This window comes from Anthonomus grandis, chromosome 11 (genome assembly GCF_022605725.1).
Source record: "Anthonomus grandis grandis chromosome 11, icAntGran1.3, whole genome shotgun sequence".
In the NCBI taxonomy this organism is placed as follows: domain Eukaryota; kingdom Metazoa; phylum Arthropoda; class Insecta; order Coleoptera; family Curculionidae; genus Anthonomus; species Anthonomus grandis.
The window spans coordinates 6,375,180-6,389,666 of record NC_065556.1 but is presented as its reverse complement, the minus strand read 5'-3'; the positions used below and the strand labels follow the sequence as shown (position 1 = coordinate 6,389,666).

At 30.4% G+C, this 14,487-nt stretch overlaps 1 protein-coding gene across 1 annotated transcript in view; it reads right to left on the bottom strand.

The window, feature by feature from the left end:
* Nucleotides 1-14,487, bottom strand: part of LOC126742453 (uncharacterized) — a 1,408,556-nt gene that overhangs the window by 185,955 nt on the left and 1,208,114 nt on the right. The window contains exon 20 of the mRNA XM_050449100.1: nucleotides 8,533-8,664. Within this exon, the coding sequence (XP_050305057.1) occupies nucleotides 8,533-8,664 (132 nt within the window). The remainder of the gene's footprint in view (nucleotides 1-8,532; nucleotides 8,665-14,487) is intronic.

The window sequence follows — 14,487 nt, the reverse complement described above, 5'->3', positions numbered from 1 at the left end:
TGATGTTGACTAAGGTATTTTACTTAAAATATAATTCTGTGCAAGAGGAAGTTGCTGCTTTGTGCTATGATACTTTATGTATATATAATAAATGTTTTATAAATGCTTTTTACATAATTTATTTATGGTCTAGATATAAAAACTATTTTTACATTGGTTGACCCTAATTGGGATAACTGTTACCCAAAATAACAAAGTTGAACTTTAGAAGTGTCATTTTGAACTTTAGAAGTCATTTATTAAATCTCAGGTTTAATAGTTCTATTTAGTTCTAAATGAAAAAATCTTTAGAAATACGAACTTTGTGTCACAGCCGTTGGGTTTTTTTCAACTGACTCTCAAATCTATTTTAATGTAGTAGTTCGCTGTTTGTGCCTTTTTTGAAATTTTTTCTATGGTGCGTGAGTGACCGGCCCTATATTGAAAGCATTATTCTTGAAATTTGTTTAACGTAATTACCTTAATAAATAATGCTGCAAACAACATAATTGCAATTGCATAAATTTTATTTGCTAAAAAATTACATTAAATTTGCAAATTTTATTTCGAAAATGATCTAAATATAGCTTGGTTTATATGAATTTTAATTAGCAATGAAATATATAGTTGCTAAGAGTATAAATAATCAGCATTTAAATTCCAATTACTTTATAGATAACAAAAGCATGAAAAATTAACAATCATAACTCTTCTGGTAAAAGATAAGCAATGTATGTATAAGACTAGTCGTGCTCGTGCAACAGGTTTACCGAGTAATGAGACAGATTTAAGTGATACTGTTGTTACGAATTATTGTAAAAGTCCGTCCACAAAAGAACGACGACCTTACGAAAAAGGTAATCACGTTCTTAAAATGTAAAAAGTCTAACGACTTATGTTGAAGCTTTGCCAACTAAGTCCGCATGTCATAGAGATTTAGCGACAATTATCAAAAAACTGGCACTGCAGAATTATAAAGGTATTTACAGTCACCATATTCTTTATTGTAGCGACTGCTATTAATCTGTGCCAGTTCTCCACCTGCACTAAAATCTTTATCTGGCTTCGACAGAAATTTAGCTATTGGACATGCGGAAAATGAAAACGGAGAGGTATTTTTCGGACTTTGCAAAGGAATTTATTTTACAACCCAAATAACTCATTTCTAAAAAATTGTGATCATTTTCAATTAATTAAAGTATTGCCCATTATTTAAACCTAAATATTATTAAAATAATACCTTAACACAAATATTTTGGTGAATATCTATAGTCGATAATAGATTTAAAGACCAATTTCATCAGTTTTTTGTACAGTTAGTTTTCAATACACAAATTTGTAGATAAATAATGTCAAATAAATTTTTTAAATATCAAATATATTGTATTGGAATTTATATAACTACAATCCTCCGATCAAGAATTTTATTACTCACATAAAAAATCATAGTGAAAAAGGCTTTTATATGCTTCGTGTATGCCTCATAATATAAGGTCCACCGAGGTAATTGTGTCATTATAGATTGATGTGTGAAAAATTATTGAGAAATTAATATTATCTACCTATTCGGATTAGCTGAAGTGTCCTCTTTTATAGTCTGAAAATTTCGGAAACGAATATATCTGCGCATACATATATTTTATGTATGCACAGATATATAGCATTAAACAAAATCCTAGAATATGGACATCACTCTACAGAAAAAAAATTTATACAAATAAATATATAACAGAATCCCTAATGTCAGAAATTATGATTAATTGTGATTTCTGACACAGGTCTTGCATATAAATTTGTGGATACGCCAAGCAATATTTTGTGTGAACGAATTCAATGGGAAACATCTTGAACAATTTCTTTAGGCGGGCCTGACCTCACAAATTAATGTTTGTGAAAATGAATCATTAACTCTCTCGGAAGTATTTAATCGAAAAATTGAAACTAGATTTCACTAAACGAACATCAGATCTGATAAAATTTAAACAACCTTAGTTATATATTATTTACTATATATTACTATTATTATACCGGGTGGTGCGTCGCCGAGCGGACATAGGAAAACCCATGTAAATTTTAAGGAGGTCAAATATTGACTTCCCTGTACATTTTATAGAAAAAATGTAAAATAACCTTTTGAAGAGACCAATCTGGCAAACCCTTGTGCCAAATTTCAAAGAATTTTATTAAGCGAATCTTGAATTAGTCATTTAAATGTAATTGCAAAATTAGCAAATTTTCGGTTCAACCAAAACCAAACGGGCACCAGTAAAATGAATATTGTCACTGACGTGAGGCAAAGTGTCAATAAATCAGTGACAGTCGATATTTGAAAACAAGTATGAATTATTCAATCGACGAAAAAAATAGCCATAATTAAGTGGCATTTTGCGGAAAACAGATAAAAAAGTAATGTTAACGTGTCTTACTTTGAATGTATTGTGAGATTGATAAAACGAAAAAAAAAACATTTCTTGTATTCGGCTGTACGTCAGATTTGACAAAGCCTTATAACAAATTGTTTGCTGGTGGCTGGTGTCTGGTTTTATCTGAACCGAAAATTTGGTAATTTTGCAATTACATTTAATTGAATAATTCAAGATTCGCTTATTAAAATTTTTTGAAACTTTGCACAAGAGTTTGCCAGATTGGTTTCATTAAAAAGTTATCTTACATTTTTTCTGTAAAATGTACAGGGAAGCCAATAATTGACCCAACAAGTGATTGTTCTTATGCATAAGTAGGATATTATTGTTGATTTAAGAAAATATTGACCCATTCGCGTTTTATCCCATCTTTATAAGTTATTCTTGAACAAATAGACTTACTCCGTGGAGCTTTTGGTATAAAATATCACTTGCAGGTCAATAAAACTCTAATAGAGGAATGCGTGAAATATAAAAAGCCTATCATAGGAAGAGCGGATACTGAATCAATTTGTGATCAATCTTATAACAAGTGGAAAAATTCCGATCATAGGCGGTAAAATTGAAGAAGTTACTTCATATAAATTATTGATTAAAATCATTTTAACTGTATATAGACCAAGATAATCCTTACCAAAGTAGGGGATGTCCGCCAAAAACATCGACAGATGATTTAAAACGCATCACACCGAACTGGATGCAGTCGGCGCAGCACCGCTATGATTACGAGAGATTTATGTCTAGCAGTAGTAGACACAATTAGGCTTATGATAATGATGATGATTATTCCAAAGCTATTACCAAATAATTTTACTTCTGCACCTAAATTCGTATAATTTTTATTTCACTATTTAAAAACCACCTACCTAAAAATGGGCTTTTTATCATATAATGCCTAAGGGTGGCCAAGGAGATATTCTTTTTATACGTTTATAGTAATTATAACGTATATTTTAAATATAAATATAATACGGATGACATTATGTAAAATTATCAGCTACGTCCTATATTGATTAGATAGTTGGTTGCCTACCCTATACAGATCGTGTGTTCGTTCGTTACTTATAGGAAAGCGCATAGAGGCAAAATTTTGCAACGTCGCGCGTGTACGAGTGCCTGGGACAGAGCACCGCCCCGGCCGGCCCGAGGACGGGATCAGTAAACATCTGACTTTCGTGGGAGCTGCGTCGTTTGGCGACGTGACAATGTCCCAAAATATTACGCGAAAATCCAGGCATTTTTAAAATATTTATTCTAATGCCGGTTTTTCAGACATGACAATGTGTAAAACCAGTATAGAATTATAACCTTAAAATGTTTAATATGCTATGTTTTGCATAATGAAAACTAAAGCGTTATTCTAATAAAAAATAAAATATCAACTCTGATAAAAATATAATAAAAAATCAGAAATAAAACTCTAATAAACAAACTTAAAAACATATAATTTTTTTAATAAAAGGCTCAAATAAACCGCCTTTTTTCGCTAAACAAAAACTTAACCTATCGTAAAAGCTATTTCGCACCTCCAAGAGTTTCAGGTAAAATGGAATTGGTACCTTCGACAATTTTATTTCGCAACTCCTCTAAATTTGTTGGCCTACTAAATTCATGCTTGTAAATGGTCTGCTTAAGGTAACCCCACAGATAAAAGTCATTTGGAGACAAATCTGGAGATCTAGGAGGCCATTTAATATCGCCAGTCCCACTAATAAGGCGGTTAGGAAAAGTATTTGTTAAAAATTCTTTTACCCTAGCCGCGTTATGAGCAGGACAGCCATCTTGCTGAAAATAAACCGATCCCAGGTCTACATCAGATAGGATTTGAATGGCAGGAAGAACTGAAGAAAACAGCAACAGTTTTATTGCTCATTCCCAGTTCCTCTCCAACACTTCTAGTGGACCATGTCGAATCAAATTCTAGGGTACTGCAAACCATTTCTTCCCCCCGTCTATATCCTGGACCACTTCAACAGGTGGTTCTTGACGTTTTGTGTGGCATTTTTTACAATCTTGAAGACAAAAAGATGTCTCAAAATTTGTAACTACATTTAAAACCGTTTTTGCACAAGGAATCGGTCTATTCTCAAATGTCACTGAAAACAAATCTCTACATTGTACTGCCGAATTGCCTCCATAAAACCATTTAATTAGTTGAACTCTTTCGGAAAGGGTATGAACAGCCATAGTGAAAAAAACACGAAAATAACGCTCAAAAATTATTAATGTATCGTGCAGTAACACAGCAAAGTGAGGTCTGCTGACTTCCGGTTCAAAACATAAAAACGAAAAATTCCGCCGCCTGCAAGTCGCAACCAAGGTGCAACCGGTGCCATTATTTTGGGTAATACGTAGCTCACGATAACACGATCTATATAGAACTTAGGCTAATTTGACGTTTAATATATACAATGTGATACGACTATTATGACAAAATCAGCCGGATGCTGGATTGCTACAACAGCCAAAAGCTTCAAACAGGTGACGATCCAGCACTGCCCGATCAATGTATTGTTTTCCAGTTTTCGTTTAAGTATCTTACTATTTATATTAAATTTTATTTAATACAAAATTATATACTTTACAATTGCAAGATATGTATGTCATATATACTCATCCATGCCCTTCTTCTGAGCTACAAATAATTTTTAGCAATAACGACATTTATTCGGTATGAATGTATCACAATTGCCTACTATTTGTCATTAATATGTCACTACCGTCCAGTCGACTTGGTCTAGATGAATCTCGGTACGAAGTAACAGCTAATTTGTAGCGTGTAGTAATCCTTCTCGGTGGAATGTAAAAGGTATATAAATTAAAGGCTATTGGAGGTAAATAGCAAAAAATCTAAAATGCATAGAAAAATATCGTTATATATATATATATATATATTTGTGAAAAAATGAATAATTATTTAGAAACAGAGAATATGTTTGTTCGCATAATTTAGGACCCCAAATACTTTTTAACGAGTCATTAGGATATAAAAATGTAACATGAAAATTAAGCATCATTGAATTTTAAGAACGTGCTACAAAAGAAAATGCTTTTTTACATGAGTAGTTAATGGAGGTGGAGGAAATAAATCAGGCATATAGATATAGGTTGAATATAAAGAATTTGACTCCCTCTGCGTTTAAATGATAAGAACTATAAAATTAATATATACTTACCTTTAGTACTTTTTTAGAACACCTAAAAAAAACTAGTAAAGACATTACATTTTCTAAAGATAACAAAAGACTTATGTCACATACATATATAGTCTAAATAATCAAGAAATAATATACGAAGTCCACAAACTTTGTTTTAGGCATATACCAGATGTCTTTTATTCTATTTTTTTTGGAAAATAGAAGTCAAGATTTTTTGCAGCTTCTGAGTTTATCTGTAGGCCGACCATAATTTGTTTAATTTTATTTTTAAATTGCTTTATTTGCGTAGTTACTTTTATCATGTAATAAAACCTCATTCTGAAGAGTAAGTAGGTTACTAAATTTTACCTTTTGTAAACAAGTTCAAAAATATATCTGTCAATAATTTTCTGTCCATAATCTCGGTAGTAGATAAACACTTAAATATTTTATCTATTTTTTATATAGGGTACCACAAAATAAGATGCTGATCATTAAATTTGTTCTTAAATATATAGAGATATAAAAATAGTTTCGATCTTACGTAAAAGCAGTGGCGTACATATTATTTTAAAAAAATATTGAGTCTACGTTTCTGTACGGACGCTACTAGTAAAACTTTTAAAAAATCTTCTACATCAAAAAATGGCTGTTGTTACTTAGAGAGTGTGCGCTAAATTTTATAAATATATCTAGGAAGTTACTAAAGTTTAGGACATAGCTTTATCTGAACTTTTCTTCATAAAATCACGTAAGGAATAAGACCCTTAAGGATTAGCATCTTATTCTGTAACACCCTGTATAAGACACAAAAAATAAATGTAATTTTGTGAAGAAATGTAAATTCAAAATAACATTTTTTTTTCAGTTGTGAAATGCAGTTTTTTTTATTTTATGTTTCTTTTGTTTTAGGAGTAACAAAAATACTTAGTATATATTAAATTATTTCTAAAGATGTATTATACCTGATACATAAAAAAAGGTATTTTCAATGCATCACCAGAAATAGAATATTTAAAATAAGTCAATTAAATTAACTAAACTTGCTATAGTTCAAAATTGATAATAGCCTTTAGAGTCATTCGTTTTTAAGTGAGAATTTTGAAATTAACCTTGTACCTTAAAAAAAATAATTGAATAGCAATTCTAATTTTTACGATGGTCAATAACACCATCTATATATCATTATATCATTCGATAGAACGAAATATTCCCTTTTAAATGAGATATCACAAGTAGGCCTTTGTTTTTAAGATACCGGTATATTCAAAATCAAAATCAATATGACAATATGTGCAATGTAACGTAATCGATCGATTCCTTTCAATTAATTATGATTACAAATAAGATTTTTACAAGCAGTTTGATTGACTTTCAATTAGGATTCTATTTAGCAATAGCATTTAAATAGCATTCAAATAACAGTTTTTTTTTGAATAATCAAAAATTTTAGATAGGATGTGCTACATTTAAAAAACATTTCTTAAAATAGACATTCGTGTTTGCAAATAAATTATTATTGGGGTTCAACTAAGCTTATAACTTTGCAAGTTACCATTTTTGATATGCCTCACGACATAACTACGTTTACATACAAAAATATGAACATCTAGTTACATTAAATAAAATTAAATAAAATGATAAGAAGCTAGAACGGAGAACCTATTAAATCAAATATTCACTGTGATGGGTCTCTTGCCCACACTATTAAATTCTTCCGACATTTTTAAAAGCTTCTTAAAAAGTTTCTTAAATGTTTTTTTTAAATCTGCTTAATCAAAGAGTCAATTACGGTGATTTGGTATACGCTATCTTCTTAGAAAATATCATTTGAATTAAAATGCAAATTTCCAAAAGACGTGCATTTTGGTTTTAAAGAAAATGCAAATGCTATCAATTCAACATTTAAGAGCTTATCCAAAGTTTTACTATAACCAACCAAACATTAACTCGGTATATTGAACATACCCAGTTTAATGAATCTAGAATCATCTAAAAATAGTATTTGATAGTGACATGTTTTATAGATAATTTTTCAAAAATTTATTACAATTATTTTGTATAATTCCGATGCGATGGTGAATTCAAAATTTAAAATACTTAAAACCTTGTTTCTTTATAATTTTTCTTAATGATGTTCACAAGAGGTGAAAGAAGAAAACTTCTGTCTAGAAGAAATAGTAGGATCATGTGCGACATAAGATCAACTATGATCTAAATTTCTGCTCTTACTACAAAATTATTGAATTTTTCATTTGCATTGCCAATCGTTCATGGTATTATATTTTCACTTCCCTACTAGTTTTTTTACATTCGCCAAGCATAGCTTATTATAATAAATATACAACGAAACTTTCAATATTAAAATACATTGATAATAAAATGAAATATGTACTTAGAGAATCATATTTTAATATCCTGTATCTTGTATATTCATGTTCTAGACTATTGCAAGTTTTGTTAAATCATTTTAAGTAACTCTATAACTGGAGAAGTATTACAAAGATATTTTAGAGAAACCCGGTATAATCAATAATCATTAGACCCATACCCATTACACAGCCATTTATTGATGCTATCTAATTATTTCATATACATTCTTGTAATTAGGCATTTTTCAATATAAATTTAAAGAAAATTGTATTTTAAATACAAATTTATATAAAAATTTCTGCTCTTTTTAGTAATAAGCCTTTTGCCGATATGCTCTTGTTCTATTATCATGTAATTAACTAAGAGTTTCTCATTAATCGCGCCCAGAATTTAACTTTAAGTTAAAAAATACTTTAAAGAGAAAATTAAAAAATTAACTCTTTATGAATATTTTGCATTACCCCTTAACTTTTTTATTATAAAGTATAAATTTTAATAAATTTTCCTTTAATTTCTATATATATTACATAATTATAAACATTTAGATATATAGTATAGGAAGTACATACAATTTATCGTTATGGTATTATTTAAAAGATATGTAAAAGTATCTCACTTACCTAACTCGCAAAAACAGCTGTGGCGGAAAAAATTCCGATAAATTTCGGTAGATGATCCCTGTATATAAGCCTGGTAACTTTGATTCAAAATTCTTCTCAGCGGCCAATCTTACAGCAACCCAAGATTTCTCCCTTAAAAAAAATAACATTACATTAAATAATACTTTTTGAATTAAATATTATACAGTCTGTCTATATTTGATAATTTATGCATTATGATTTCGGAAACTGTAAGTTATTCTAAAGCAATTAAGCGAATTAGCTTTTAAATAATTCTTATACACGGTAAATGTTGTTTATTTAGAAATATTATTTCTCTTAACTTTTAAGATATTTTGAAGGAATTTATTAATATCTTTAACACAGATTGATAAAGTTGAAAAGTCGGAGATAAGCCAAAAACTTAAAAATGATTTACATTACTTGGCTTCTTTTATATCTTGGATCTTGTTAATATTTTGAATTGCAACTATTTTTCGAGCACAGCCAGCAAAGGTTTTAGGTGCAGAAATTATTAACTTGCAATAACCATTCCAAGTCACAGTTAAAAAGAAAACAGTAGTGTTTGTCGTACTCCCTTATTTACTTAGTATAATTACGCTTAATTCAAATTGAAGGCAAAGATACCCAAGACATTTGCCATAAAAACGGCTAACTGCTTTTAAGTTAAATCTGAGAAAATCTAGTTTTACTATTTCATTTTATATTTGATAGTAGAAATACTTTTTTTTGTGTTAAAAGACGGTTTCTAGGCTACTTAATGGTCGCCGAATATAATTCTGTGACTAAGTCTGACATTTATAATAACACTAAATTTTTTTTGGGGCTTTTGCAACACAAGAAGATCATAAGTTAATAACTTTTATGCTTTGGACAGACATGCAACATATTGCATTTACCATAATCATAATTTAAAAATTAAAAAAAATTAATAAATATGCATATTCTTTTTATTTTCAGGATTAAAATTAAAATATTTATTTTTTTATCTGCTGAAATTTTAATCAGCTGAAAATTAGAGACTAGATCAAAAATAAATTTCAATACTTTTTTCAATGGACTTTTATCTAATGTTTTTTTAAGGCGTGCTGTTTTCCAGATATTAATCTGTCTTAAGTTAAATGAACCACCCTATATACAGGGTGTCTCACGACGAATAGACGCGATCGATATTTCGGAAACTAATTTTTCAAAAATTTTGAAAATTTGGCAACATAGCACAGTCGATGGGGGCTACACAACTAAAATATTTTGACAGTTGTGACGTTTCCGGTTATACCGGAAGTAGGTGTCAACTTCGTTATTTTAAATGCAACATCCTATATATTTTTACTTTTTTGGCTTTTACGTGAAATTCTAAGTATATTTTGTGTATAATGTCCTATACCTAAGTGTAACCGTTTTTGACATATTTTTAATTTCATGTGAAAAACTATGTTTATAAGCCCTAACATAATTACCGATTACTCCCTTTTAGTAGCTTTTATTTATTGGTTAGTTTTGGTTTTATTTTAGAGGAAGGACCACTTCAAAAGACTATTTTAAAATTTGGCTAAAAAAAAGATACAGGGTGGTCAAAAACTAGCATTAAAAATTAAAATGAAAAAATCATTAAAAGTCAATTTTTTTAAATGGAAACCCCCTATTTTTATAATTTTTTCATTAAGATAATTAAAAATAAGGTTAACTTTGTATAAGGTTATCTACTCCAAAAGTTGATAGTTTCCGAAATATTGGCAGTTTAAATTTGGCCTAATATTAAAAGCCGTATAATAACACGGCTCAAGGATTGTTGATTAGTTGGGCATGACGGTTGTCATAGTTACCGCTAGAAGCGGCAGTAAGACAATGGATTATATGCATTAAATTTATAAGTTACTTGCTATTTAAGTTTTCTTCGTAAAAGTGTAATTTAATTAAAAAGTGTACATTTCTGTTATAATCCATTATCTTACTGCCGCTTCTAGCGGTTACTATGACAACCGTCATGCCCAACTAATCAACAATCCTTGAGCCGTGTTATTATACGGCTTTTAATATTAGGCCAAATTTAAACTGCCAATATTTCGGAAACTATCAATTTTTGGACTAGATAACCTTATATAAAGTTAACCTTATTTTTAATTATCTTTATGAAAAAATTATAAAAATAGGGGGTTTCCATTTAAAAAAATTGACTTTTAATGATTTTTTCATTTTAATTTTTAATGCTAGTTTTTGACCACCCTGTATCTTTTTTTTAGCCTAATTTTAAAATAGTCTTTTAAAGTGGTCCTTCCTCTAAAATAAAACCAAAACTAACCAATAAATAAAGGCTACTAAAAGGGAGTAATCGGTAATTATGTTAGGGCTTATAAACATAGTTTTTCATATGAAATTAAAAATATGTCAAAAACGGTTACACTTAGGTATAGGACATTATACACAAAATATACTTAGAATTTCACGTAAAAGCCAAAAAAGTAAAAATATACAGGGTGTTCCATTTAAAATAACGAAGTTGACACCTACTTCCGGTATAACCGGAAACGTCACAACTGTCAAAATATTTTAGTTGTGTAGCCCCCCTCGACAGTGCCATGTTGCCAAATTTTCAAAATTTTTGAAAAATTAGTTTCCGAAATATCGATCGCGTCTATTCGTCGTGAGACACCCTGTATAGGCTGCTATAAATTCCAAGCTCATAATGGGGTTCGTGCTAATTATAGAAAATATAAAAAAGTTTCAAAAATTGTGAAATTTTATAATTAGTAATGAAGTGCTTAAAAAACGCAAAGTAATCAAATTTAATTTATTTATTTTTACCTGCTTATTTTAGTTGTATTTGAAATTAAGTTTTTCAATTTTACTGCCAGGTGCTATCATTATGAGCTTTTTTTTCTTATGGGTTCTGTATCATAATAATGTTAGAATATCTAACAATTTAGTTGTTGTTACCATTCCTTATCTCTTAAGTATATACATAGATAGTTCTGGTAATGAATTTGAAGCGTTAATTGAAGAATATGGTTTTAAATCAACATTTAAAATAAGCAACTTTTGGCAACCATCCGCATAGTTTTTATATGAATTTATTGGAATATTTCCATATCAAGTATAAGCTTAATTGTATGATTTCCGTTAAGTTTTATTGTCGTCTATTAACGGGAACTTATTTGGTATTCTGGTATTTTGGTATGCAAATAATTCTTAATAATGATTTATCTAATTTATTTAAATGGCTTTGCAGTAATAGTCTTTGTTTAAATACATCAAAATCGAAATTTTGTTTATTTGGGAAAAAGAGCAAATTAATGCACATCAATGTGAAAAATATTAACATTGTGGTAAATAATGAAAAGATAGAATATGAGACTCAAATTAAATACTTGGGAGTAATATTTGATTGTAACTTAAATTTTTATGCACACGCTGATTACAAAACTAGAAAATTTTCCAAAAAAAAATATTGGTTTCATTGCAAGAGTAGGAAAACAATTATCAATGGCTACAAAACTATTACTGTATAATAGCATTGCAGCTCCGTATCTTGAATTTTGCTCAACAATTTTATACAATTAACCAAACAAAAAATGATGTTTAGCATCTATGTTTTTCTGTATAAATTTAAAAATAATATGTTACCATCGTATATTTGTAGAAGGTGAAGTTTTTTAGAGATGTTCATCATTATCAAACTCGAAACTGTAACAATTTCATACTGATCGATAGGTGTAACTCTAACCAGATAAAGCTGCTGGGAGGATCTCAGGAACCTCGCCGAAGCGCAAAATAGGCCAGAGATAATCCTAGCAGAGAATATGGGCAACAATAAGGCTGCAAGAAGGGCTATCCAACTTGCAACCCAGGGAGCCAGCAACAGCCTGGTAGGCCCTGAACCAACATGTTATGTCAGCGATAAGACCTGGAAGAGGGAAATCGGCAACTGGCTAACAAACCAGAACAAATTCTACTGGGAGCAGCTGCCAAAGATGGAACAATCCAAACAACTTATAGGCAGCCCACCCTTCAAGAAGGGTGAGAACATACTGGGCCTCTCCAGACAACGACTGCGAAAGGTCGCAGGGCTACTTACAGGCCATGCACCCAGCAGGAAACACCTGCATACGCTAGGGAAATCAGTTACCTCGCTATGTAGGGGATGCAATGAGGAGGACGAAACAACTCTTCACATACTGTGCTTCTGTGAAGCATTTAATCAAACCAGGGCAACACTCCTGGGGGAAGAGAAACCCGCACCAGAGGGTATAAGAAATCTACCACTGGGCACAATCCTGGACTTCCTTGAAGCTACAGAATTGAACCTGTGGGACTAAACATATGGGACACAATAGGACTGCTTCTTAGCAGACCGCAGTGTAGGGAGCCACAAGGCACCACCCAGCGGTGGAGTTTTAGTGGGTATAGGACGAGACAGACTCGACACTGAGTCCCACACTACTGGGGGCGGCGCCGCGTAACCAGTTTTCATAAAGAATTTCTCCAACGACCCAAAAAAAAAAAAAAAAAAAAAAAAAAAAAAAAAAAAAACTCTAACCAGATGTTAAATTCTGTCCTACAGATAGGCTTACAAGATTTTAATAGATTACCAAAAAGCATAAGAGACTGTGATTCTGTAAATAATTTTAAAAGGCTGGTTAGGGCACATATATTGTCCTAGGATTTTGTTACCTTTGCCTAATTATTTTTTAAAATTTTCATTCTGTTTATTTTTTATAGTATGTTGTTTAGGATCACTATTTTAGCTTAACACTTATTTTAAGTTTAATTTTAGTGTGGCTTGAATTATTATAGTTAATATATATGCACATAAATATTGTAGTGAAGTGAGAACAATGATGAGGTGTTTGTGGGTGGTAGAAGAGCTGTGTTTGCTATTCATGGATTAACCGGGATTTGACATGGTCTTTCCCAAAAAAACCAGGACACCCTGAATTCGATCTAGTTCACCAGCCCATAGGTAATTAACCTCATGACCGAGATTCACGTATTAGCGTAACATTTTATGGTTATTTGTGAGTACTGCACTTCTAAACCAGTTTTGGTGGCGGGGTGCTTAGGTCGCCGACATGGCAATGTTTAGACGGATCGGAATATTGCGGTATTCCTTGGATTAACCGGGATGCTACGTTCCTGGTAAAACCGGGGCGTTGCAAGTGTCGGGAATCGGGATACCCAGCATTTGATATTTATTGCTTACTTATATATGTACTCTTGCTGACTAAATATGTTGTTGAATTAGGTTTATGAACATTATTATTAACATTATATGTATTTTTATTTTTATTAATTTTTTGGGAAATTTGTTGTTTTTGTATGTAGCTATTTATGCTAAATAAATATTATTATTATTATTATTATTATTATTATTATTTTTAGTACTACTTATTAATTTTATTCAATACTTCATTTTTCTTTTTTAAAGTAGGTCTAAAGTTTCAGTTTAGTAGGACTCATTTTCTGTAACCTTATTATAGTAAACTTATCGGGTAAAGTAGTTGACAAACGCTGGAGGGAGGTTTATCAAACCAGATATAATTACTTTATTTATAATTAATCGTGCTTTTGCAACGAATGTAAATTTGTCAGATTAATTCTAATATGATTTCTCAAAGAAAATCATTTATTCTTATATGGCGCATTTTTAATTAAATGGTTTCTTTAATAAGTAGAACTTCTGATTCTGATCTAATTTCTAAAAATATTCATGTAATACTATTAGTTATTTTTTTTAATAGCGTACGGTATCGCAAAACATTAACCGGGTTTTAGTCATCTTAGTTAGAGTGGTTTGATGTGAAGGGTAACGTTTTTCCAACGATACCGACATAACATGCAAAATATGAGCAATGGACGTCTTTTTCTGATGCTGCATTTAACCTTTTAGAGGTTAATGATAAAAAAATAGTAAATAATTCTATCTATATTATAGATAGAGAGATTTTTTGTGGCAAA